The following is a 25,330-nucleotide window of genomic DNA, read 5'->3' on the forward strand; positions in this document are numbered from 1 at the left end:
ATTTTGTTTGGGGGGGGGGGGAGGGCCGGAAGCGGCGGCTGGATGGGAATTTTGAAATTTCGGTTTGTTCTGGTCGCATTGCTCATAAGACGTCGCGTGGACGAAGCCTGCAGGCTGCAGGCTGCAGGAAGGCTAGTAGTGAGTCTGGGGTGGCCTCTGAATGTCAGTCGTCGAGTTGGATTCATACCAGCCCTGCGCCTGGCCTGGGCCTTGCCAAGCGTGTGAGTTGGCGACGAGGGCACCGGCGCCTGATCCGACACGTGGAGAGCCGGCTGAGCCTGTCCTTGTCCTTGGCCTCTCACCCCTACGGCTGCCGTGACTCTGGAGCCCCTGCTGCGCTTTCATCGAGAGCGATCTGCCTAGACTCATGGCGGTCGTGGAGCGTGTTCGTCCAGCGGGGACTGCCGTTGTTCTGTCTGACGGCGAGAATGACGAGGACGAGGACGATCGTGGTAGAGAGAACTGAGCTAGTTTCTCGGACTGCAGGCGCTTGATCATGCTCTGGCGCCTGAGGTTGCGCAGCCCGATGAGCAGCAGGGCAAAGTGGCATACCCAGACGACGATCCCAAACACGATCCCTGCCAGCTGCAGGCGGCCCACGCTGTACAGCACAGGCTGGCACTCGCGCGCGAAGACGTTGATCATGGTGCAAGGCACGCCGCCAGATTGAGTTCGCATTGCGGGGCGCCAGAACCGGAACAGCGAGCCGTATGCGGCCAGGATGAGGGAGGCAAATAGTGCTGCCAGGATCAGCGAGGACGATAGCACGTGGATGATGACCAGGGACGGTTTACCGCCGTCTGCCATTGTGACTGCGTCTGCGGACTGGCGGGCAAATTGTCGTCGGATTCTTTGCCGACGTGCGTGATTGTAAATTAGTGTGGCGGCGTGGTAGAGGAGCGCAAAGACGAGAGGGCCGAGGGGCATACCGTCGGTCCAGTCACCTCGGTTCGGGCCCGTGTTGTGGAAGAAGTTGCTGTTCCAGCGTGGGATAGCAGCTGCGAAGAGAGACATGCCAAGGAGGCTGGCCACGAGACTCGTCGTGTGGAGGATGGTGCTGAGGTATTTGCGGACCATGCGTGGTCCGGGTCGAGAGCGCGCCTCTGGCATTTCGTATGAGGTGGGGTAGGTTGCACCTGGAATGAGCTCTTTCGTGAGCATCTCGGCGAGGTGCGTCGTGGGATGATTGAGTGTTGATAGGATGGATCGGCTGTTGCGTGACAATGTCGGTGTTATTGACAATCCCTCCAAATCAAGGTCCACCGGTCTGGTAGGATTCGAGAGGTTTGGATCGGTGAAGGCACCAAATATGGTAGAGCGCGGAATGCTGTGCTTCCCTGGTATTTGGATGAGGCTGAGAGCGCGAGAGAGACAGACTTGCGGTGAGGTACGGAAAGATAACCGTCCTTGTTGTACGGTGTTGTAATGGCCCAGTCACCTACCTACGCACATACAGATGGGGATTGATAGTAACCAGGGCGTCAGCATGTGCCTCGTTATTGGTCAATCGTCACTCGTGAACTGCGTGCGCCAAATGCAAATGTGAGGCGAGACCGTGTCGTTGATCTTGATTGTCAAAGAAAATGAGGCGAGATGGCGGTGGCGATAGTTCTGGATAAAATGTGATTGTCTCCCAGGGTCTGAACGACGATCAACCTTGTCCTGCAAGCAATCTCTTCGCCAGGAAGGATCGATAAGAAGGAATACAGATGAAAAGGAGAGGATGAAAAAAGAAATGCAAACACACACACGCAGAAATTGCGCTGCAAAACTGTAGGAAGAGCAGAGGAGAGGAGAAGAGAATTAAAGGCTGAGGATGTTCAAAGCCATTCTACACTCGACGAGGACGAGACAGAGGTACGTGTAGTAGCCTCGCGTCGCTCGTGCCTTGTCGATGAGCGATAGGCCCATGAAGGGCAGCGTTCGTAAGTGCCATCGCGGATGGTTGCGAGCCGTGGGAATATGAGACGGCTGGTGAATGAAAAAGGAGGCTTCTCAGCTTCTGTAACGAGGGTCGAATCAAGCGCCAACGGGTCGCGAGAAGCTGAAACACAGCGGGTGTTGGAAAAGTGTCATTCCCTGTTGAGAGAAGCGAGGTGGATTTTTGGCGACAAACTCGCTCGCTTGTGTGCTGATTGGCCGGTTGCCCACTTACCGTACTGTACGAGAACAGAGTATTGGGAAGAGGGCACGAGACTTACCATGTTCTCTCGACAACGAGTCGCCGGCCCCTTCTTCCTCTGGCCCGTAGAAGCCTCCGGGAGTCGCATCGGCCCCGGTTGGCCTTCGTTTCCTCCCAAACCATCGCCGTTGAGCTAAACACGCTCGCCAGACCCTTGTCGCCTACGGAGGAGTCACCGCTAGAAGCATCGTTCGGTAGTCGCTCTGACCACCCTGGATGAACAGTATCATCGGTGACCAGCCCAGTTAACAAGCGTCGAGCGACTTCGCATTGCCTGGGAACGGGAACAGTCAGATCCTTGTAGACGCCTCTGTCAGGTCCCCTTCACACCATGGTACTCGCAATCACGCCTCCTCCCTAAACCCTAGACTCTCCATACAAGCCTCCCATGCTCCGCTCTTACATTCCGGTCGATCCCTAACGACGCCTTCCCTATTCCGTTTTCCTAAGCATAGGCTTCACTCAGGCATCGAAAACCCCGGTCGTCTGGCGCCTCGTCCAGACCGACAGGCACATTTACATGGAATCCCACCCCCAGGGAAGATTAACGGCGAACCAGGGAATCGCTTAAGCACTCTGTTTTCTGATTCCACACACTGGTCCTTGCTGCTTGGCAGCTGGCGGTGGGGGTAGACGACGCAGATGGCACACACCGGCTTTAAAAAAAGATAGACTCTCATGCCTGACGTGAGCTGTGTGGATGGTGGCCGCTGCCGCAAGGTTGTAAAATCGAGAAGCTTTTGAAAGGCCCCTCCCATTTGCAGGGTGCGAATCAGGCTGCGCAGAGGTACACACAGCACACCTGCTGTTGGGTCGATATCATCTGCCTGAGGTACCCTCGTCCTCCATTTATTCCACTTTGTCATTTCCATCGCATTAGTAGGTCAACAGCCGACCTGAGACCGACTCCATATGGCACCTGTTACCATTAAACTTCGAGACCCTCCCGAGGAGGTGCGACAGAAGCTGGGCTTGAGTAAACAACAATTCGACAATTTCAAGACGTTCGTCCCGACTCTGCTCGTGGACTCCCAGCCTCATCTCTCTAACCGTGTTGTAGTTATGCTCTCAACGTGCATCGAGAGTACTGCGCACGTCATCCGCATTCCAGCTGGGCTAACCAAGAGACCGTGTGGTCAGCCATCCCCGAGGTCGAGAAGCAGCAAGTCGTCCGGATGTTGAAAACCATGTGCACGGACAGAAGACTGTTTCCGCCGGGATTTGATGGAACCCTGGTCCAATCCGGCTGTGAGCAGAGACTGCATCAATGCCGTAGAACTTGGCAGCAAACAGGAAGAACAAGAGGGAGGGGTGCCCGAGCAGGTGCTGAGGACGATGACCCTCAAGAGGGCCCCTCTCGATAGTACCCAGGTCACCGCAGCTTGTACCGACAGCAGCCGAAACAACTCGTCGAGCCTTCATCAACACCTACCGTTGCCTAGCGTTATGTCAAGATAAATGAAATGTGCCACATGGCCGGAGCCGACTGTCAGAAATATGTGAAGGTTGAGAAATGATCGCCATCGCTTGGCTTGAGCTACTTGGGAGTTCAATAGATGTCTCCTGGTGCAGCCGGGGGAGGGGGAGGAAAGAATGAGGAAAGAGAAGGAAGGTTTGGTTTGTTGCATAACCGGCCACCTTGTATACCAACCGAACATCGTAAAAGGAAGAAAAGAACGCCGGTCTCGCCACGTAACAAATCAGGATGGGGAAAGTGCGTGCTAGCATGGGTGGATGTAAGGTCGAGGGAGGAGACCGGAGACGCCTGAGGTGCGAGGAATGACATGCAGATGCAGCTGAGGAGGGCCTGCAGAAGCGATGGTGACAGGGTGACTGCAAGAGGTGAGGAAGCCAGGACATCATGGCTGTGGTCCGCTTAACCACCACTTGCAGTTGTGTGTGTGGCACTTTCTTGGACTTGACGAGCAAGGTGCATGCAATGCTTGCTCCCCAATTTAGAATGGTCGAAATCGCTGGGGTCTGCCGGGATCTTCCTGTCTTGGTCAGTCTTTTCACGAGGCTTTTGCTGCGCGTCAGGGTATCGGTCGCTGCTGACCGGGTAGCGGGGACAGCTGTGGTGCACATTTGAGAGGACGTTTAGAACGCACAAAAACACATACGTTTGAACACATTCATACAGACATGGCCGTCTTCAGGCGAACCCTCGTTGATGGACCATTGACGGTAACGAAGTGGTATTGGCTGCTGATGCGGCTGAGCTACAGCTGGACTAGTTGAGCAAAATCCGCACTTGTGTTTTTGGTTCTGCTGTCGATATGTACTCAATGTGGTGCAGCTCGCCCGGCAAACGAGTAGCCGGCGTGGAGCGGCAAGGAGTCTCTGATACGAGAGCGTATGAGGGCTGGTAAAACAGAAACTCGTGCTCCTGAATGGGTGATGATCGTAGAGCGCAGACAAGCCCCGGATCGAAAACACAACGCCAATGTCTCGTGCCTGGGGATTTCCGAAGACTGTTCCAAAGTTTTGAACCCCAATCTGCAGATCGAGTCTAGGCCTCCATGATGAGCAGAAATTCGGACTCGATAGCAGCCAAATTAGGTCCGTCTTGAGGTTTCCAAGGCATTGGCCAGGCCCTGTATCAAATTGGACAGGTTACGCAGCCTTTCTCAGGGTACTTCGTGGTGTTTGCTCATCAGCCCACTGGCCCCAGGTACTGTGACATGCCTATAGGCTTGGAATTGCCAATGGAATCTGTAGTACATATTTCCGTACTGTCTTGACTGGCCAGTGGTCTTTTGGCGCAACAGGCTAATAGTCGGAAGCTCCAGGCGCGAAAGCTAGCATTTTCTCGGCGCTTGGGTACCTGGAAGATCTTCAAGATCCCCGCGGAAAACGCCAGCAATGGACAGCTTAAAGCCTTGAGACCAGCAGGTGAATGGCTCCCGCCATGTTCGGATGGGCTGGCGAATCAATTACCGCATTTCTTGTACTCCCGCACCTTTTGCTAGATCGCTGAGGTAAGAGGAGGGCACATAGGAAGGCTATGGAAGCACGCGGCAGAGATGACAGGGTGATTAATCAGACTGATGCAAAGGAGAAGGCAAGGCAACGCCTAAGAGATGGTCCTCTGTAAGGTTGAGGACATGCATGATGTGGCTACAGAGTGTTGTTGGTCCAGAGTCAGTCTGCAACATGACAACGGTGGCGATGAGCAATGAGACAAATACATACCTCTGGCAAGAGTACACTTGTGGTCCGGGAGTAGCAGTCAGCCCTCCGTCTCATTTACGTCCGTAGCTACAGCACATACTTGCAGGTAGGTGTACGAGTACGAGTACTCGTAGAGTATTGTCCCATTCGGCGCTCCGGAAAATAATGACGCCGCGGTCAGTGACGCAACTGCAATTGTCGATTTCTCCTCATACAAAAATATTCCCTCCAAAAGTACTTACTATACATGCTTGTCCAGGTACAATCCTGTCTCACACTACGAGGAAACCCCTGTGGAAAACCTCACAGCAGTATATTGTTATATCTTTCCTTTACCGATTGTTCCGACACGTCGTCCTAATACTATCTCATCTCTAGCCGCAAGGCCCCCACTAGGACTGAGTGCGCAGTCTACCTCCACGCAGTTCGCCTCTCGCTCTGCCCTGCATTATGTGCGAGCATCATGAACCCTGCCGACTCTGATGGCCAACACTCTTGCTCCGTTGGCAACCGCCGCGATTGACTACCAAGACAGCCCTCCCGTCAAACCGCCTCCCACTTCCTTTACTTGCCCCGAGAGACATGATTCCGCTGGCGCCCATTCGCAGCTTGACTCGGATTCCACACTCTACGAGGTACCGCACCACCAGAAATACTCAAAGGAGAGGCACTCGGACGCCATACTCGACGAGAATATCAAGTTTCAGCGACCAGTCTTAGCTGCTCGTAAGTTTGAGACCGAGATATCGCATCCCGTCGCGCAAAGGCCTCCTGCTCCCCTCAGACAGCATCGTTCTGCCGTAAACGAGCGAGTTGCTCGAGCCTCTGAGGACGCTGCAGTCTTCAGTGAATCTGATGGATGGTCTTCTTCGGATGATGAAGTGCTCACTGAAATACAGCGTTCACGGACTGCTCCAGGCGACAGTGCTCTCGCAAAGTCTCATCTCAATCGTTCCCGTATAACACCAAGGCGTTCAAACCTTAAAGTTGGCAATGAATTCTTCCAGTCGAGAGGACGAATTGCAAAAGATGGCAGACTGAATATCTCCGTAAGTGAAAAGGCAGAGACTGGGTACCTTGCCAAAGCCCTGGGAGCCACAATCAAGCGCCAACTGGGTACTCACCATGCCCAAGATATCGAGAATGCGGAACAGGCAAAATGGGACTTCCTGCACGCAAAGCCTCAGATACCGCCGCTCAACATTGTAATCATGGTTATTGGCAGTCGTGGTGACATACAGCCCTTTCTTAGAATCGGCAAGATCCTGCAAGACAAGTACAACCACAGAGTCAGAATTGCCTCTCATCCGGCGTTCAAGAAGTTTGTCGAAGAGGAAGTTGGACTAGAATTCTTTTCTGTTGGCGGAGATCCTGCAGAGTTGATGGCTTTCATGGTCAAGAATCCTGGTTTGATACCGTCATTCGAAACAGTCAAGACTGGAGAAGTCGGCCGGCGAAGAGAGTCCATGTACCAGATGTTCCAAGGCTTCTGGAGAGCTTGCATCAATGCCACTGACGACGAGACGGACACCGCCAACTTGAAGATGATGGGAAGCAAGCCTCCATTTGTGGCCGATGCAATCATTGCTAACCCGCCCTCGTTTGCTCACTATCACTGTGCTGAGAGGCTCAGTATCCCCCTACATCTGGTATTCACGTTTCCATACTCTCCTACTCAGGCTTTTCCGCATCCACTGGCCAATATCAAATCTACCAATGTTGACCAGCGCTATGTCAATTACATGTCATATCCTCTGGTCGATCTGATGACCTGGCAGGGCTTGGGAGATCTTGTCAATCGGTTTCGAGTGAAGACTCTAGGCTTGGACCCCGTCTCCACGTTATGGGCGCCTGGTCAGTTATCTCGACTCAAGGTGCCGATGACGTACCTTTGGAGTCCCAAACTCGTCCCTAAACCTGCAGATTGGGGACCAGAAATCGACATTGCTGGTTATGTTTTCCTGGACCTTGCTTCGTCCTACAAGCCACCTAGTGACTTGGCTCACTTTCTCGATCGGTCAGGAGAAGATAAGCGACCCATAATCTACATCGGTTTTGGGTCGATATCTGGAATCGACGACCCGACAGCTTTCTGTCAGATGATATTCGATGCGGTAGCAAAAGCAAACGTTCGCGCAATCATTAGTCGTGGCTGGGGTGGTATGGGTGATGGTTTGGAAAAACCAGACGGAATCTTCCTACTGGATAACGTACCACACGACTGGCTTTTTCCCAGAGTCGACGCAGTGGTTCATCATGGTGGCGCAGGCACCACTGCGGCAGGTTTGAGATTTGGGAAGCCGACAATGATTGTCCCTTTCTTTGGTGACCAGCCATTCTGGAGTGCTATGATTGCTCGGGCCGGGGCTGGTGCAAAACAAGCCCTACCCTTGAAAAGGCTCGATAGTGACAAGTTTGCGCAAGGCATTCGAGAGTGTCTTGAGCCTGAAGCTCGAGCAAAGGCTGAAGAGATCGCTAAAGGTATTCAGGAGGAAGGCGATGGAGCGGAGAATGCAGTAGACTCTTTCCATCGGGCATTGCCGCTGGATGGTCCTCATTCGATGCGTTGCGACATAATGCCGGGCCGCGTTGCTGTCTGGAAGACGAAGCACACATCGATCCGATTGTCGCCTCTTGCGGCAGATTTGTTGGTGGAGAATCAGGAGCTTCTATATTCGGATCTGCATTTGCAGAAGATTCGTGAATGGAATGATTTTCAAGGGCCTGGCGAACCTATTACTGGTGCTGGTGGTGCAATTGTGCAGGCATTTCAAGAAGCATTGCATGGCTTAAGCGACATGCACGAAGAGGCCAAGAAAGATCTCAAAAGATATGAACGACATATACGAAAGCACAAAGGAAAGTCGGCCATTGATGGATTGATCCTGCCCGGGAAAATTGCCTACGCAGCTAGAGGAACCAGTGTGGAGGAACAAAGACAGGAGCATACCAGGATAAAGCGAAACCTGAACCTTCGGGGAAATGCAGAGCCTCTCCGATTCCCAGTTGTCCTTTCGTCGCGGGGCTCGGATGAGTCTAATGGTTTGAGCCGGTCCACAACACGCTCGTCTATGGGAGGCTCGTCGCATGCGGTTGTTCTGATCAAACACATCGGCGAAGGCATTGGGCAATCGACCCATGCGATATTGGCATTACCGTTTAGAATGTTGAATGCGACGGCTCTTGGATTCCACAACGCACCCAGACTGTACGGAGACAAGACGGTGCGACCAGCGCCAAACAAAAGGATCACAGGTTTGCGAAGTGGTATGAAGGTTGCTCTCACCGAATGCTGGTTCGGGACATATGATGGTGTCACAGGACTGGTGCGTCTGCCGCAGTTGGAGGTTCGCGAAACAGGCTGGAAGGGGCTTCCCAAGGGCGTGGCCAAAGGCTTTGGCGGCCTGGTTTTAAAACCGATTGCCGGGTCCCTTGGCTTGGGTGCGTATACGTTCAAAGGGATTCGTCAGGGAGCAAGGAAACGCATACTCGATACTGAGAAAACGGATCGATGGATCCGTAGAGCACGGATTGCACAGGGACAAAGAGATGCAGCCATTTTGAGAAACCAGAAAACTATGAATGCTACTGGACCAACGTACGAGTATTCAGCACGACAGGCTGAGATTGATGAGCTTCGTGATCAAGCTTTGCGAAAATGGACTACATATGAGAAAGACAAGGTGAGTGAAGGGAGGGAAAAGGAGAATCGAAGGGGTGTGAAGTTGGGTATACACGTGGGGATGGGAACGGGTCTTCGGGCTAGTTCAGGTGCTCAAAGTAAAGGTGTGGTGAAGAAGAAGAAGAAGACGACGACGAACAACGACAGCAACAAGATACCCCGGTCAAAAACAACATGACCATGACTTTCATGATTGCGTTGAGCTTTTTAAAGGTTTCAAGATTATTAATTAAAGACGTAGAATAGATACATCTAGATATCACCGAGTAATATAGATCAACTGTGGGAGTATTTGTGCGATGTTGGTCGAGAAGTGCATGGCTTTTGAACGTTCAGTGCTTGATTGCGTATACACAGATGATGGCGCGGAGTGAGATCGACATCTTATCGCAACTGCATGTAGTATTACCAAAGTGATTTTTCTGAAGGCCAGGTTGTTCTCTACCTACCATTCATCGAAATGTTTCTGGAGGACGGACATCCAACCCCGGGTAAACCAATCTTACTACCCAACCAAGTCAGGCGTGCAGCGTCTATTTTTCATCGTACGCAAGAGATGTATACATCCAGCCGGTGAATTTTCACTCCTTTTTTGTTTTTTTCCAAAAAACAAAACAAAACAACTCCGTCGAGTCGACCGAGTCCGGGGGACCAAAGATCCATCGAGGGTTCACTCTTCAAAAGCTAGATATCTACAGTAGATCTACAGTCATCTGTCTCGCGCACGTCAACACCACGACACATGACGTGCGGAAACGATAAAAGAAACGCCAATTCCACGTTGTCAACTCGCTCAGTTCAGTTCATTCGGGTCTCGAAAACAAAAGGAAAAGAAAATCAGGCCACAAGGAGAAGTAGTCAAAGTCGTATTCATATCCGAGCCGCAGCGAAGACCCAACGAACAACAACAACAGCCAGAGCCGCAGCCGCCACCACCACCCCCACCACCACCTCCAGGCCACAAAGTCTATAGATACAAAAATGGAAGTGGGGTTACGACGGACGGATCAATCTTTGCCCAGGTACGGATGGATCACATTTTCAAGCAGATTTTTTCTCCGCTGGCGTCGTCAATGTTTCCCCGTGGCTCTCACGGTCGGCTAGATGCTTGGTCTTCTCTTGGTCTTCCAAGGCGACAGCGTGACGATCACCTTGGGCCGGGAAGCGACCGTTGTGTGTTCCAGATCCAGAGCCCGAGCCGGAACTCGCGGCGTCGTTCGATCCTTCCTTGATCATCTTGGAATGCTCGCCGATGCCGTGGCGGTCTTCCTGGGGGAGGTCCGGGTCGGCGCCGTATTGCTCGGTCCTCTGCGGGGTCCAGGCGAGGTAATCTCTGCGGACCTCGACGTAGTCGTAGGCGAATTCGCCGAGCTGGTCGTCGTCCATGCCGAGCAGCTCCGCTTCCTCCGAGGCCCTCAGGTGGAGACCGGGGATGTAGTTGACAATGTACGCCAGGATGGCGCTCATGACGAAGGCGTACCCTGTGCACGCGAGGATGTAGGCGAGCTGGATGTAGAACTGGCGGTAGTTGCCGATGGGCCATCCGCCGATGCCGGTTCCCGTGGTGGGATTGCTGGAGCCGGTGTTGACGCCGTCGAGACCGACGATGTAGTCGACGCCAAAGAGAGCGTTGAACATGAGGCCGATCATGCCAGCGAGACCGTGTTCGGCGAACACGTCCATCGAGTCGTCGATTCGAATCCAGTACTTGACTAGAAACACAGACACGGAACGTTAGTAATCTTGGACCAAAAAAACAACAAGAGGGCCAATGCCCGTCATCATCATCATCCACAAACTTACTCTTGGTGCCAAAGTTACAAGCAACGCCGGTCACGATACCCAGAACAATAGAGCCCCAAGTGTCGACGTAACCAGAGGCCGGAGTGGCAGCCACAAGACCAGAGATGGTCCCGGAACACCAACCGACCATGGTCCACTTTCGGGCCAGTCGAAAGTCGAGAAGAGTCCAAGTGATGGCTGCCATGGTGGCTGTCAGGTTGGAGTTCCAGCAAGCCATAACTGCGCGCAGGTTGGCGCCGAAAGCCGAGCCGCCGTTGAAACCGAGCCATCCAAACCAAAGCAACACAGTCCCCAAGAGGATGAAGGAGACGTTGTGCGGACGGAAGTTCAGCATCATCTTCTCCTGACGTTTTCCCAGCACCATGGAATACGCCAATGCAGACATGCCCGAACCAATTTCGACGGGGCCTCCGCCCGCGTAATCCATGACACCGTACTTGAAGGCCCAGCCGTTGGCGTTCCACGCCCAACAGGCAATGGGATTGTACACCAGGGTGGCCCAGAGGAAAGTCCAGACGAGGAAGGGCATAAGTCTACCGCGTTCAGCGACGGCTCCTGCCACAATGGCAGCGGTGACACAGCAGAATTGCATCTGTTATGGCACATTGTTAGACACATGTTGTCTCTTGACCAATAAAAAGCCTCGCAACTCCGCCCTGCTTTCTTCGAACGATGCGTGCGTACCTGGTAAAAGGAATATAAAAGACTGGAGACGAGAGGTGATCCAGGACTCGGGTTTCCAAGCACTCTCTTCAATCCAAAATGGACAAGATCACCGATGAAACCACTCTGCCCGGTCGGGGAGAAGGTCAACGAGTAACCCCAGAAATACCACTGAAAGTTGATTATACTCCCGGCGGCCATACACGCCCACATCATCGAGAGGGCCGACTTTCTTCGTGCCAGCCCAGAGTATAGAAATCCGAGACCGGGCACCATTATAAGAACGAGACATGAGGATATGATGATGTAGGCCGTATCGCCAGACTGGTACCATTTGTTCAGATTTTCAACCCCTTAGCCACGGTTAGAACGGTGATTTGTGCAGACGACGGGCCGACGTAGATGAATGATGACATACTTGAATCTCCTCCGGTTTGAGCATTTGTGGCCAGGGTGTAATCTGCGGGAGACCCTGTCCAGTTGTACGAGGCATAGGTTGGGAGGTAGTCGGCGATGCCTGAATCCGACATGTTGGCGGCTGTGGGTTACTTGTGCTCGTTGTGACTTGATGAGGTCGAGGCCACAGTGCTCGCGTGACGACCTTGCCTTCGGGATGGCTGTTTTAAAAAAGGGTGACGGCCGCACACCGGATGTTCGCCGTGCACTCGACGTCAGCCCAATTCAATTCGATGTGGACGTGCTTGCGGTGCAGCTCCTCAGGTCGGTAGAATACAGTATTAGCAAGGCGGGTGATCGGCTAGGACGCCAAAGTCGTCGGAGTTGGTGAGGGCAAACGGAGCTCGAGGAGGGATGGAGGTTGGCGGTATATCAAGACGAGCCAGCGATCCAGTCCAAGGGAAAAAGCAATGCAAGCTCACGAGGATGCGAGTGAGAATAGATGTGACATGTCTGGGCCATTTCTGGGCGACATCGGCGTGTCGGAAGAGGGCAGGGCGTCATTATTGTCTCGTGCTTCGACTCGACTGTTGAGCGTGGTGAAGCTAGAATCTCAAAGTGTTTTGTGGAGCTGCGTCGGTGGCGTGGATCAGTGGAGCCCACGTCATCCGATTGACAAAGCGTCGTTAGACATACAATGGAATAAGAATGGATCGAGCATATTACCCGCGAATTGCTGGCCCAGGGACCAGACTGCATCACACTTTTACGCACTGTTCTTCTCCTTACCAGGGATTGCTCGTCGCGCTAGTCTCCATCTCGTCCACTTGATCGACCGCAGCACTGCCCATTGTCCCTGCTGTAACTGGCCCGGCAATTCTGGAACATCGATGCAATTCAAATGTCGATGGCAGCGAGACTGTTTCCCATCATGCCCAGCCTTTGGGCCTTCTTGGCCTCGCCTTGCTCGAGTCCCAAGAGCCACCCGTGGGCCATGTTGCCTGATATGTTGTTGAATCTTGGCTTGGCTGGGATGTTTAACAGCAGCTGTCTTTGGCAGTAACTGTTGACACATAGACCGGGGTCGTAGTAGGCCCGTCTGTGCAGTCCAGAATTTACCTCTCAGCGCTCGCCCCAGGCCTCACTGGGACTTTGTGAACAAACAATAAAAGTCGGGAATTCTCGTGGAAATAGGGAATTTGTCTCGTAATGCCAAGAGCACAGCTGAACTTGCTTATTGCATGCGATTCAATAAAGGACTGTGCAATTCTTCATGCCATAAATCATTGCAACTGTCAAGCCAATCACAGCGTGTTGCCTTATCACGATTAAATGAATTTAGACTCAAGCAGGGGCATAGCTTGGCCATCTACGCTAACCATATTAAGACAGGCTCCGCCAACCTGCGTCTCCCGTCGCCCGGGATTGTGCTGGGCGAAATGCAGGCTAATGCAAGCCAAAATTTACCTTATCTGTAGCCAATAGTACATCCGACGTTACGCAGAGCACGTGAGTTTCGCTTCCCTCACACTGCTGTTTTGTTTGCTGCAGAGGCTGTGCTGATTCAGTGGTTATGGGATATGGGCTGCTGCTACGCGTCGTTCTGGGGAGTCGGACGTCGACTCTGGGGTTCCCCATCCCCTTTCCAGATGGTGTGAGCCGCCATGGACTGACTGTGTGCAATGAAGATCAGTCCATGCCAGTTCTGACATAGGCTGTTCTGACTTTTCATGTCATGCAGATGAAAAGAAAATTTGCAGCTGCAGCGAGCTCAAGTTGACCAAGGGGCTAGAAAGAAGCAATCATGCAGAGAAATGTCTGACAATCACCTGAACGCTTGTCGCCTAAAGCAATATGGAGTGACAAAGGGGGTCCCTGGTAGGAAGCGAGGGACAAAAGCATGCGCTTTGCAGTCAGTCTCATGTTCTTATCAGCTCTCGTCTTGAGGCGGCTCTGAACCCGCCCAACCAAGATCCTGGTGAAGACTGGCAAAAAACAAAGTGATGTCAGAGAGAGAGATGATCGCCAAAGATGTCGATGCGAGCTTCTCTTTCTCTCTCTTCACGATAAATATCGATGGGAGCAAGAATGCGATTCTATTTGATTGAGATTGCTGGTCCGATCGCCGATAACGAATCCATCGAGATCGACTGAGCTGATCGACGCAGTGATGGGATGTCGGTCAACCACATCTCCAAGTGCTGAACCAGCACCTTGGGTTGATGCGGGAAACAATGTCTCCAGTCTGATCTATGACGAGGGGAGGTACCTCGTACATTCCACAGGAAGATCACCCCAGCAGGAGTGACCTAATCGTGCATGTGGTACTACCAGCATGGCCCGTCCCTTGTCGAGGACGACGGTAGGACCAGGAAGCCGCCAGCATGGAACACTCCCCATGCACGATGCAGCCTTGTCCCAGATCCCCGTGCACTTTTGGTCCGCGAGTTTGACTGACGCCTTATCAGTAGACGGTCATTTCCACCTATTACCTTGGAAACAGGAGATGTAACTGACTGCTGACCTAATCTAGCCTTGACCCGTCCAGGACCTTGTGGTGGCTGTTGAGACCAAGGCGGTCATTGGCTGTGCTCGACGTCAACGGAACTTGTAGTGAGACCTACCTGCATCCTTGCTTGACCAATATTCCATTTGTGTACGGAAACATCCTTGGAAAAGCTGGTTCTCCAACAGCGTCCACGCGGAGCAATGACAGGGCGCTCAACAGGACCCTGGTCTCGAGCACAAGAAGATTCATAGCCGGGAAGAAGGCTGACCCTGATTTCGGTCACGACGAATGAAGGATTCTGGCGGGCAAAGTAAGAATAGAGATCGAGGTTGATGCGGACTGGCAATGGCAACATCAGCTTAATCTCTCGACTGCCGGGATTGGCCATTAACCGACCAAGGATTAGAAATAGAGAGTATGAACCACCAAAACCGCATCTATTGCATAGGTGGTCATAATCATTCATTCGCTTATGGCTCTAGCGGCGCTCTAAACAAGAGTCCTCTCATTTCTCTCCAGCATACTGTAGCGTCTTTTGATCCGCTAATGAACAGCAACAAGCACACTCAGGAACAAAGAACGCCCTGTGCAACCCTTAAGCTCCTGGATCTAGAACAAGCTTCGCTCCTCATTCAATGTCTTCCACAACAGCGATAGAGGGTATCTGGATTTAAAACTTTTCCTCGGGAAGAGATCCATACATGGTCTCGACGATGATGCCGGTAATTTCTGTGCAATTCGTTAGTATCAAATTAGGCTTGATCATGATAGGGAAGCTCCTTACGATAGGGGTCGGCATTGGAAGCAGGTCGTCGATCCTCGAAGTAACCCTTGCCTTCCTTGGCGCAGGCACGGGGAATACGGACAGATGAGCCACGGTTGGCTACACCCCAGGTGAACTTGTCGATAGATGAGGTTTCGTGGGCACCGGTCATGCGCAGCTCGTTTCCTTCACCGTACACCTTGATGTGCTCAACGTGGCGCTTCTCAAGCTTCTTCATGGCCTCTTCAATGTATTTCATTCCACCCTCTTCGCGCATCTCTTTGGATGAGACGTTGGTGTGCAGACCAGCACCGTTCCAGTCACCGGGGATAGGCTTGGGTTGGAAGGAGACAACAGCACCGAACTCCTCGGCGATACGGTGGAGGAGCCATCGAGAAACCCAGAGTTGATCACCCACTGGCCTCGTCAGTACCGTGTTCCACGCATCTTGGCGCATAAAACTTACAGTTGATACCCTCGCAAGGTCCGACTTGGTACTCCCACTGTGCAGGCATGACCTCGGCGTTGGTGCCAGAGATCTCAATACCAGCGTACATGCAAGCCTTGTGGTGTGCTTCGACGATGTCACGGCAGTATACACGGCCGGTGCCAACACCGCAGTAGTAAGGACCCTGAGGGCCGGGGAAGCCACCCTTGGGCCAACCGTACGGCCAGCCATCAGGGCCTAGGAGAGTGTATTCTTGTTCCAGACCAAACCAAACCTTGTGCTTGGCGTTCGCTTCCATCAGACGAGCCGCATCGTGTCGGTAGTTGAACTTGTTTGGTGTTCCATCTGGGTCCCAGGTCTCGCACATGACGAGGATGTTATCGCCTAGACGGATTGGATCGGGGAACATGGCCACAGGTCGGATGTAGACATCGGAGTTGTCGCCTGGGGCTTGGCCAGTCGAAGAACCGTCGAAGTTCCATTCTGGGAGATCGTCGACGGACTTGGGAGCCTTGCTCAGAGTCTAGAAGTCGCCAAGTAGGTTAGCCTGATGATTCTGGGATTCAGATCAATTTCCATGTGTCAACTTCGCCGTTAGGCCGTAATGCGTTCGCCGTGATGGGCGCTGACGGAAAGGGCACATTGACGTCGCCTCCCGCTGTGCCGAGACCGGGCCAACTACAACGTGATTGGCGCAAAAGCGTTGGTGTCAGGGGCGGAGCAAGGTCGGGATAATCCCAAGACTTTGAGCCACACTTCGTAGTGCAGCGCCGCATGGACCAGTATGACCGAGCGTGGGGTCAACCATTTGGATGGCGAGCCGGTTGATTGCCGTGGCTGCGACAAAGTTGTTGACGGTCGTTGCAGATCGAATTGGATGGTTGAGCAGAAGTTGGTGGCGACACCGAGATGGAATCAATGAGAGTGAGGGAAGTATGCTTACCTTTGTCTTGTTTCGGAGGCCGTTCGTACCATCAATCCAGATGTACTCGGCGAGGACCTTGCCTTTTTGGTCCAACTTCATGTACTTTGCCAACTGCAAAGATGGTCAGCATTGCCCAGGCGAGGAATCCCAGCGGGTTTGCGTCGTCAGCAGGGGTAACACTCACGTTGGCGGCATTCGAAACAATGGTTGATTCACCGACGCCAGCCTGAATGAGAAGTCAGTGACTTGGTCGTATAGAGCGCACAACAAGACTGTGCGCAAGAAAACATACCATGATGGGCACTAGTGATCAGGAATGTACACAAAAATGAGTAGTGTGCGGAATGTGATATAGACGACTGTTTTAACCCCGGCTGAACAGATCAACTGAATCTGAGGCAGTGGGATAAAGAGAGGAAGTGGGAATGAAGATAGATAACGAAGAGAAACGGGCAGAGCAAGCAATAAATAAATCTATGGATGGAGCTTGCCCCCCTCCTACTCGCACTGGCAGCGAGCAGATGCTTGCAGTCGGCGGTCGCTGTTGCCCGCCCTCGATTGCCCCGCCAGGCATTGAGCCCCTCCCTGCCTCTAATTAGCCTCTAGCCTCTAGCACAAACCACGCTGCTACCCGTAACGCAGCCGACGCCTAGAACACCATCTCCCCGGCGGCCACCACTGCGCAATATTTGACCCCGATCCTCAACAAACAGGGCCCCCTGGGCCACAGTTAACGCACTGCCCGACTCGTGGCCGCCGACGACGTCTCGATTATCGCCTCTTCGCCTCTCGCCTGCTACCCCACTGTGCTTCACCCTTCACCATTCACCATTGCTGCAATACCAAAGCTTACAAGATAAGGTCGTCGATCGATTCTCCTGCCGCAATCGGCCTCCCACCCAGCAAAGTCTGAGGTAATGACTGCCTTAGAGGAGCATGGAGCAGACGTCAGACAAAGAAGCTGGCTACACAGATTTACCCTCCAAGTCGGCATGAGGCAGGCTTGCAGTGAGCACGGGGGCACGCACTACACGAATGGTCGAACGGCTGTCGAGCCGACCACGTAAACGGAGCACAACTCCACCGCGGGATGCGTATAGCACGCTGAAGGATTTGCTTATGGTCGCTCTATCATCAACCCGAGTAAGTCATTGGAAAGTGCCGCGCTTGCGGATGTGCGCCTCTGGACACCGCAGGCGCCGGGTGGCATGACGGTCAAACAAAAGAACTTTGACGAGTTGTGTAAGAGCAAAGAAGCAATACCACCTCCAACAGTGTTCTAGACAAGAGATACTCCGTTCATTGCTCCGTATATTTCTGCCAATAACTGCCATGCCAATATGCGGTACCTTGCAGCCTTAACTGTTGCCGAAGTTGTTGGCAACTGCGTTTATGTTATTGATTCCCTGCGGTGCACCAATCGGCAGTGCACGATAAGCAATTGCGCCCATTTCACACGAGCCTTTGACTAACAACGCCACCAATGTGGTACACACCATCCGTTGCAGGACTGCGGGAGAGTCCCTCCGTCATTGCCTCGAACGTTACTGGCCTTGCTTTCTCATAACGCAGCTTCCTATGCGCCGACATGATTGCGATCTCGTTGCTTTTGCTCTTTTCTTACCCTGTGTTAGGCGGTAGGGGTTTGCTTTCCTTCTGCAGAGCTTCTGAGCGGTGGTACATACATCGTGAAAAGCAACTTAGATCCGCAATGCTGAGGTCCTTCCTGTCGACCATGCTCCTGCTGAAACACCATACCGTCCTGACCCAGACAGCCATGTGGAAACACAACTGCGAACAAAAGTGATGGAGAATCTGATCCTGGTGCTGGGGCTGGAGTCAGTCGCCACGCATGCAAATCAACCGTGGCCGGGGGGGTTTCTCCCCGCCGTTCTTCATGCTATGAAGAGGAGCCATTAAGCGTCACAGTCTGTAAAGCTGATCAAGTGTGTAGGATCTCGTTCCATAGGAACTTCTTCGCGATCCCCAAGATCAGAACCTTTTGCAGCACATCTCATGCGTTTACAGAGCTTCTCACCTGGCCGAGAACTCAGCACATACATTCTACCTACGTCGACAGGAAGAGCTCGGTGGATATAGCTAGTTGAAACTTCACGTGGGCCTTACATGAACAGGGAAACCATACAATACGTCCTCAAGCTCTATATATGTGATGTGAGGATACGTCTCTGTCGAAAATCGTCGAAAGAGTCTCGGAGTTTGTTGCAGTCGATACAAGTGCAAGATTACAGTAAAACTCCGTAATATACCTTCCGCTTTTTCTCCACGCATAATGACCCAGTGGTGCTTTTGCTATTCCTGGAGCACTGCCCTCGATAGTTCTCAATGCGTCTAGCAGTATCCAAGATACAGCATGTTCATAGCTGCCCGATAGACTCAGTCTAAGCTGCAGATTTCACGTTAAGCATCAAACCAGAACGTCTGGTCCAAATGCTTCGCTGTTGTTCTTCGTTGCACCAAGGAGACCTTACGCGCAACCTGCACCCCTAAATCGATTGCACCCTTGTCCTATTACCTAAACATCTACAGAACGTGGCTAGAGCAGCATCTGGAGATGCCAGACCTTCGTTGACGATGTCATATTCTTCCTCCTAAAACATATTTTTTGCCAGCACACTCTGCCGGCTGGCCTCATTAATTCCCCTTATACCGACCACGTATGGCTGTACCCGAACGCCATGCCTCACCAAAGACCAACTTCCGGATACGCCCGCTTGGCGCAGGCAGATGAAGAGGAGCCATTAGGGGACGAAGATTCAGACCACGAGAACCATCACACAACACCAATGACTACCCGGTATGCCTCAATACAACCTGGGCCGCGAGAGAGCATGCGCTCGGGCCCGCAATATAACCCCGGAAGGAGAACGACACGACGTATGCGAAGTAATTCCTCAGGAGTCGACATCAAGGCCATCAATGCGCGGTTGGAGAGGTGGGCAGAAGAGATTGTCACGAAATTTAAGATAAACTCGGTCAAGGGCAAGACGCAAGAGGAAGAACAGCTTGAAATACATCATACCGTATTCCAAGCCCCTCCTGGAATCCAGCCATATACCGCAGAAGATCTGGCCAGCTATGCCGCAATCGAGACACAACACATGACAAAGCACCAGTTTGATGATGTTGTCGAGACCGTCAGAGTCGCCATTGAGATGGGTGTACACCCGAAAATGATATCCCAAGGAAGCTCGGGAAGTTATTTTGCGCGAAACAGCGACGGCAAGGTCGTTGGTGTATTCAAACCAAAGGACGAAGAACCATATGCTTCGAGAAACCCGAAGTGGACAAAATGGATACACCGCAACTTGTTCCCTTTCTTCTTCGGCCGAGCCTGTCTCATTCCCAACTTGTCATATGTCTCCGAAGCCGCCGCATATGTTCTGGACCGACAGCTGAGGACATATATTGTGCCTTACACCGACGTGGTCTGGCTGTCCTCCAAATCGTTTTATTATGACTTTTGGGAACGAAGAAGTAGCTGGAGAGGGAAGAAGAGCCTACCGGCCAAAGTGGGCAGTTTCCAGGTCTTCCTCAAGGGCTTCAAGGACGCGAACATCTTCTTGAGAGAGAATCCCTGGCCAGACCAAGCCACCGAGTTCCGAGCAGATGTTGAACATAAAAGGAAAAGGAGACCGCTGTCGAACTGTATACCTAGTGCGGCACACTCCGACGACGAGGAAGAATCACCTCGTCTCCTTTCCCCTCAGCCCCAGATGGAACAAGCACCCAAATTCCACTGGACACCCACGATAAAACAAGCATTTCGGGAAGAGCTTGAGAAACTCGTCATATTGGATTATATAATGCGGAATACAGATCGAGGATTGGACAACTGGATGATTAAGATAGATTGGAAATTGGAAGAAGTCTCGCTGATTGCTGAACCTCCCAAGCCCCAGGGAGATGGTCAGAATGGAGACGCGACACCCCGACAGATGTCAGTCAGCCCACGCCCGGAATCCAATACATCGAGGCCTTATCGTAGGTACGAGGCTATGGAAAGCCGGTCAGCTACTCCTTCCCTTGGCCAAGAAAACAACTGCTCAATAACTCTGGGAGCTATTGATAACAGTTTGTCATGGCCGTGGAAGCATCCTGATGCTGTAAGTGGACAGCCTCTTCTTGACAGCACTGCATATGTGTACTAACCAATCGCAGTGGCGGAGTTTTCCATTCGGCTGGCTATTCCTGCCGGTGTCTCTCATCGGACAACCCTTCTCCAAGAAGACTCGCGATCATTTCCTTCCCCTCTTGACCTCGACGGCTTGGTGGAGCGAGACCCAACTGGCCCTCAGAAAAGTGTTTGCTCTTGATGATGATTTTAAAGAAAGCATGTTTGCGCGCCAAATAGCTGTCATGAAAGGCCAGGCATGGAACGTCGTCGAGACTCTCAAGCAAGAAGACCATGGACCGTTGGAACTGACGCGACGGACACGGGTCTGCGTCTGGGATGACTTGGTCGATGTTCCGGTGGCGATCCCCATGCGTGTCCCGTCGACAGAAATGCACCGCAAAAACCGGCGATTTGACCAGCAAGAAGAAATGGACATTGGTGCATCATACTCTTCGGCGCCTCCCGGACGACAGCAGCAACCTACGCACGACCTCCTTGGCTCGCCGACGATGGAACTCCCCAACCCCAATCGCTTCGACCTCACGCGCGACGATAGCGCTGGTGATGTCTCGTTCGCCTCGGGCCACGAAGGCCCAGCAAGCCCGCCAGTCGACACTAGCGGGTTCGACTCATTCGACTATGCCAAGGAAGCAAGGAACAGCCTAGGCAACAGTGCGAGCCTGCCGCCTCGTCCGACCATGAAGAAACAACAGAACAGATTCAGCTTCGACTTCCCCCGCCGCGAAGCCGCGCCTAGACCCAGTGCGCGCAGGCAGCGCTCCATGTCCACTCGCAGCGGAAAGCGGGCCCCCATTATTTTGTACGAGGGGGACGACCTCGAAGGGGACCTTGGCTATGCTGCCGCAAGCGACATGGAACAGAACAAGCGCAAAGTCATTGTCGAACGACTGGAAACCATCAAAGGCAAACAGCCCGTCTTTACCTGGTGTTGAGACCGTGGTGTGTACAGTACGGGGCGGGCGCGCTGTGTGTACTGTACTAGTCATCGTCAACTTCTGCCGGGGTTGGGTTTTGTGGTCGCGGTGCCCAAAATCATTTTTCAAAAATTACCTTGCCTGGGGGTTCTGTTGTATGTCTATTCATTTCGCCTTTGCATCGCCTATCTTTTCTTTTTTCTCTTGTTTTTACGTACATGTATCATTTGTTTGCATTGTGTGCAATGAACTTTGCATTCCGTATTTGGCATTGGGATGCACATACACCGTGTACGTGTGGAAGTAACGCACAGCTACTTGCTCTGATAGAACTTGTGAACGCGAGCTTGACGTCTGGAGGGTCGGATGGCATGCAATATACATACATACATACCTAGGTAGGGTAGTTGGTAGACAAAGACATGAAAAATCACAGTCCCCCATCAGCCTAGGGGACTCGCATCGTCACGAACACAACTTTTCGGTGGTCGGAATAGACGCATGTAGTGAGTGGCATTGTCGTTCTCATTGTCATTGCCATGATCAGGCTTGCACAATAAAAGAATAGGCACAACGTATCAAAAGGAAAAAAAAGGGTCGTATCCCTGAAACGCCACCACCGTCCTCCCGTGTACGTGTACGTGTACGATCGAGTATATCATATGGTAAACCTAGCAAGCAAAGGGGGTCACCCTTCTCCTCCACCTCTGGTACAGTAAGTAATATCTAGGTACCCCATACTGTAGGCAGATTTCAGTCCTTGTCGTCATGGATATCAAGCACCCTTGGCCACAAAACATTGGTCCTGCCCCTGACCGTGACCGCGACCGTGACTCTGGCCAGCATCGGCCTCGGGCTTGGATTTGGATTTGGATTTGTTTCTGGTTTAATGAAGCAATGCGATACCACGCCATGCCATGCCCACCTTTGACAAAAGCTGCCTCCCCGATCACACGGGGCAATCCACACAATTCCCATCCCCTTGTGTCCATCTCCAAGCCCAACTTGCCATGAGTTCGCTCTCGTCTTGTTACCAGGCCATCAACGGACAGAACGTACGCCGTGGGTAAACCTGAAGCTGGGCACAAACACACTCGATCAGGTAGTGCGGTAACGCCAATTCTGTAGTAACAGTAATAATTCTACGAAAAGTCCTCTTCCTCCTTCTCAATTGCATTCTTGACTCTGAGCAGGATGGTGGTCTTCCACTTGTCCAGTTTGCTCAGCGAGTCGAACTGGAACAGCTTGTCGGCGAAAGCTTCCTGGTCGCCCTCCTCGACGGCGGCGACGAGGTCGGTGAGCAGCATGTTCTCGCGGGTTGCGGCGAAGCTGTTGTCGAGGTCGCGATACTGGTCGAGGGCGCGCTTCGTGGCGACCAGGTCGCCGGCGGCGAGGTGGCAGATGCCCGCCTTGAGGAAGTAGTCCTTGACGCTCCAGCGCATGAGGTTGTTGTTGAGTGACGAGCGGGCCACGGCCTCGAGCTTGGCGATGGCGTTGGCGTAGTCGCCCTCGAGCGCCGCCAGGTCGGCGACTTTCAGGTACAGCTTGTTGGCGAGCGCCTCGGCGTTGTCGCTCTCGTACCACTGCGCCGCCGTGTCGTAGGCCTCCAGCGCCTTCTTCTGGTCGCCAATCTCCATCTCGAACACCTCCGCCAGGTTCTGCTGGTGTGTCGCCGCCCGCCGGAAGTTGCCCTTGGTCGTGTAGTGCTGGATCGCCGTCTGGAGCACCCGTGCTGCGTCGGTCGGCGACTCCTTGCGGTACACTTTGAACGCCTCAGTCAGCGTGTTGGCCATGTCGTCGGGCTCGTTGAGTTTGCTCTGTTGTATCGACGCCGCCTTTTCAAATGCCTGACCTGCTTCGTAGTCTGCGTGTGCGGGTGCGCGGGTGTCGCGGTTAGCAATGTTTTTGGCTCCATCTATGAGTGTAGGTCCCCAAAAAGGGCATCACCGAAGCGGTAACTTGCGCTTTGTGCACAGGGATGCAGTCTCAATGGCATCTCGTTCGGGGGTTCTGAGTTGCTTGCTTACTTTGCTTTTGTACCCGGAATGCATTGGCGGCTTGTGTGTAGAGGTCAGCGGCGTTTTCCCATTTTTCTGTCCGTCCGCCAAAGAGACTGAAGCCGCCCGTCGCTCCTGAAGCCGCCTTGTCGGCTTTCTGGAGCAGTGCTCTAGGATCTCCGGCCATTGTGGTGGTTTTGGTTCGCTGAAGAGGGGGTCCAAACGAAGGAGGGGGAAGTTGGTCGGCAAAGAGGAGAGGAATGGATAATCCGTGGGAGATTGGATATGCGGACGGATTTCGTCGAGGGTGTCACGAGTTGCGAAAGATTCGACAGTTGAGAGATGGATGGATGGATGGTTCTATGTGAGGGAGACAAGTGATACGCAAACTACCTGGGCATTGCCTCGTACGGAGTAGGTGGAAGTAGGTCGGAGCCTTGCGTGTGATCGTAACTCGTCACCGTAACTCGTCGCCCCCGCAAAACGATGTTTATCCTGGATATATTATTTTCTTGGACACCTGCGCATTCGATACAGAGTGAGAGCTAGGTGCTCTTACAAAGCTCCAATCTCACTGCTCCATACAAGAAGACACCAGCATGCCTCGCATACGAGTACCTCTCCGCATCCGACCGGAACTTGTAGGACCAGAACGAAGCCCGCAGCGAGACCGATTCGTGAAAGTCGTCAAGGACATCGAGATCAACCCTCGAATCTCCGAACTGCTTCAGACGCCAACGTGGTCGGTGTCGTCCCTGATGCCCTCGCCCGACCAGAAAGCCGAAGACAGCTCGGAAATCTCGCGCGAGAAGCTGCACCATCTCCTCCGTCTTTCCGCGCTCCCTCCCCCGGCCAGCAAGCAGGAAGAGTCGAGCATGCTCAACACTCTCCGGCAACAAGTCCACTTTGTCAAGGAGATCCAAAAGGTCGACACGACGGGGGTTCAGCCGCTGGTGGCCCTGCGCGACGAGACGGCCGAGGCGCGGTCCGAGCGACAGTTCACCCGATCCTCGCTCAAAGAGTTTCTCGACCTCGAAGAGAAACGGGGCAAGAACGGAACCATCCGACGCAACAAAGAGGTAGAGCCTCGTCGGAACATCCTTACGAAACCAAGACAGTTCCAAGCGGAGCACACGGACGACCGGCTCGAGGATCCATTCAATCTCAGCAATGACCCTGCCGCGCACAAGTCGGACAAGAAGCGAGGACAGTATTTCGTCGTGCGAAGAAGTACCAAGGACGCTGCACAAGAAGGGTGAAGAACATGTTCTACTACTGTGCCGCTATAACAATGCCGCTTACAACAAGTGTATCGAAGCCTTGGTTGACATAGCTTGTAGCTCCCGACGAAGCTAGCTCAAGCCGTGAGAGAGGCCCCGGTCAACGCCATGATGGTCCAGCGTGGAGGCAACTCCATGCCAGCAATAAGATCAGCCAGGACCCTTGCTAGACCAGAGAAGCACTGTACGGGTACATCGAGCCTCGTCGCAAAGCAAAGCAGAGGCACTGGTCCCGAACAACGGACTCGACTTTGGGTATGTTTCGTGTTCGTCACACTCGACCCTGGACCCGACGCCATATGTCGACATTTGAAGGAGACCTACGAGAACACTGTCGGATATGGAATGCCATTCCCTGTCGCACCCGAAGTTGCTATTCACCGTTCAACCTGGATCTAGTGTGCCCTATACAGATCCTGTGCTCATACAGCACACCTG

At 53.0% G+C, this 25,330-nt stretch overlaps 8 protein-coding genes across 8 annotated transcripts; 4 read left to right on the forward strand and 4 right to left on the reverse strand.

The window, feature by feature from the left end:
* Window positions 1-304: 304 nt before the first annotated feature.
* PV08_07462 (uncharacterized protein) lies at window positions 305-1,161 on the reverse strand (the record flags this gene model as incomplete). The annotated part of the gene is made up of 2 exons (XM_016381792.1): window positions 305-508; window positions 553-1,161. 2 exons carry the CDS (start codon window positions 1,159-1,161, stop codon window positions 305-307), a joined length of 813 nt encoding a protein of 270 aa, XP_016234894.1.
* A 1,933-nt stretch (window positions 1,162-3,094) lies between these two features.
* On the forward strand, window positions 3,095-3,546 carry PV08_07463 (uncharacterized protein; the record flags this gene model as incomplete). The annotated part of the gene is made up of 2 exons (XM_016381793.1): window positions 3,095-3,186; window positions 3,243-3,546. 2 exons carry the CDS (start codon window positions 3,095-3,097, stop codon window positions 3,544-3,546), a joined length of 396 nt encoding a protein of 131 aa, XP_016234895.1.
* Window positions 3,547-5,835: 2,289 nt separating this feature from the next.
* Window positions 5,836-9,213, forward strand: PV08_07464 (uncharacterized protein; the record flags this gene model as incomplete). The annotated part of the gene is made up of 1 exon (XM_016381794.1): window positions 5,836-9,213. One exon carries the CDS (start codon window positions 5,836-5,838, stop codon window positions 9,211-9,213), a length of 3,378 nt encoding a protein of 1,125 aa, XP_016234896.1.
* Window positions 9,214-10,076: 863 nt separating this feature from the next.
* PV08_07465 (uncharacterized protein) lies at window positions 10,077-12,031 on the reverse strand (the record flags this gene model as incomplete). Its single annotated transcript, XM_016381795.1, has 4 exons — window positions 10,077-10,747; window positions 10,839-11,430; window positions 11,523-11,854; window positions 11,920-12,031. The coding sequence occupies 4 exons, from the start codon at window positions 12,029-12,031 to the stop codon at window positions 10,077-10,079; spliced, it is 1,707 nt and encodes a 568-aa protein (XP_016234897.1).
* Window positions 12,032-15,076: 3,045 nt separating this feature from the next.
* On the reverse strand, window positions 15,077-16,641 carry PV08_07466 (glutamine synthetase; the record flags this gene model as incomplete). Its single annotated transcript, XM_016381796.1, has 4 exons — window positions 15,077-15,135; window positions 15,191-15,586; window positions 15,636-16,140; window positions 16,561-16,641. The coding sequence occupies 4 exons, from the start codon at window positions 16,639-16,641 to the stop codon at window positions 15,077-15,079; spliced, it is 1,041 nt and encodes a 346-aa protein (XP_016234898.1).
* Window positions 16,642-19,241: 2,600 nt separating this feature from the next.
* On the forward strand, window positions 19,242-21,633 carry PV08_07467 (uncharacterized protein; the record flags this gene model as incomplete). Its single annotated transcript, XM_016381797.1, has 2 exons — window positions 19,242-20,669; window positions 20,725-21,633. The coding sequence occupies 2 exons, from the start codon at window positions 19,242-19,244 to the stop codon at window positions 21,631-21,633; spliced, it is 2,337 nt and encodes a 778-aa protein (XP_016234899.1).
* A 1,124-nt stretch (window positions 21,634-22,757) lies between these two features.
* Window positions 22,758-23,799, reverse strand: PV08_07468 (uncharacterized protein; the record flags this gene model as incomplete). The annotated part of the gene is made up of 2 exons (XM_016381798.1): window positions 22,758-23,479; window positions 23,643-23,799. The coding sequence occupies 2 exons, from the start codon at window positions 23,797-23,799 to the stop codon at window positions 22,758-22,760; spliced, it is 879 nt and encodes a 292-aa protein (XP_016234900.1).
* Window positions 23,800-24,211: 412 nt separating this feature from the next.
* On the forward strand, window positions 24,212-24,871 carry PV08_07469 (uncharacterized protein; the record flags this gene model as incomplete). The annotated part of the gene is made up of 1 exon (XM_016381799.1): window positions 24,212-24,871. One exon carries the CDS (start codon window positions 24,212-24,214, stop codon window positions 24,869-24,871), a length of 660 nt encoding a protein of 219 aa, XP_016234901.1.
* Window positions 24,872-25,330: the final 459 nt, after the last annotated feature.

This window comes from Exophiala spinifera (assembly GCF_000836115.1).
Source record: "Exophiala spinifera strain CBS 89968 unplaced genomic scaffold supercont1.5, whole genome shotgun sequence".
NCBI classification, from domain to species: domain Eukaryota; kingdom Fungi; phylum Ascomycota; class Eurotiomycetes; order Chaetothyriales; family Herpotrichiellaceae; genus Exophiala; species Exophiala spinifera.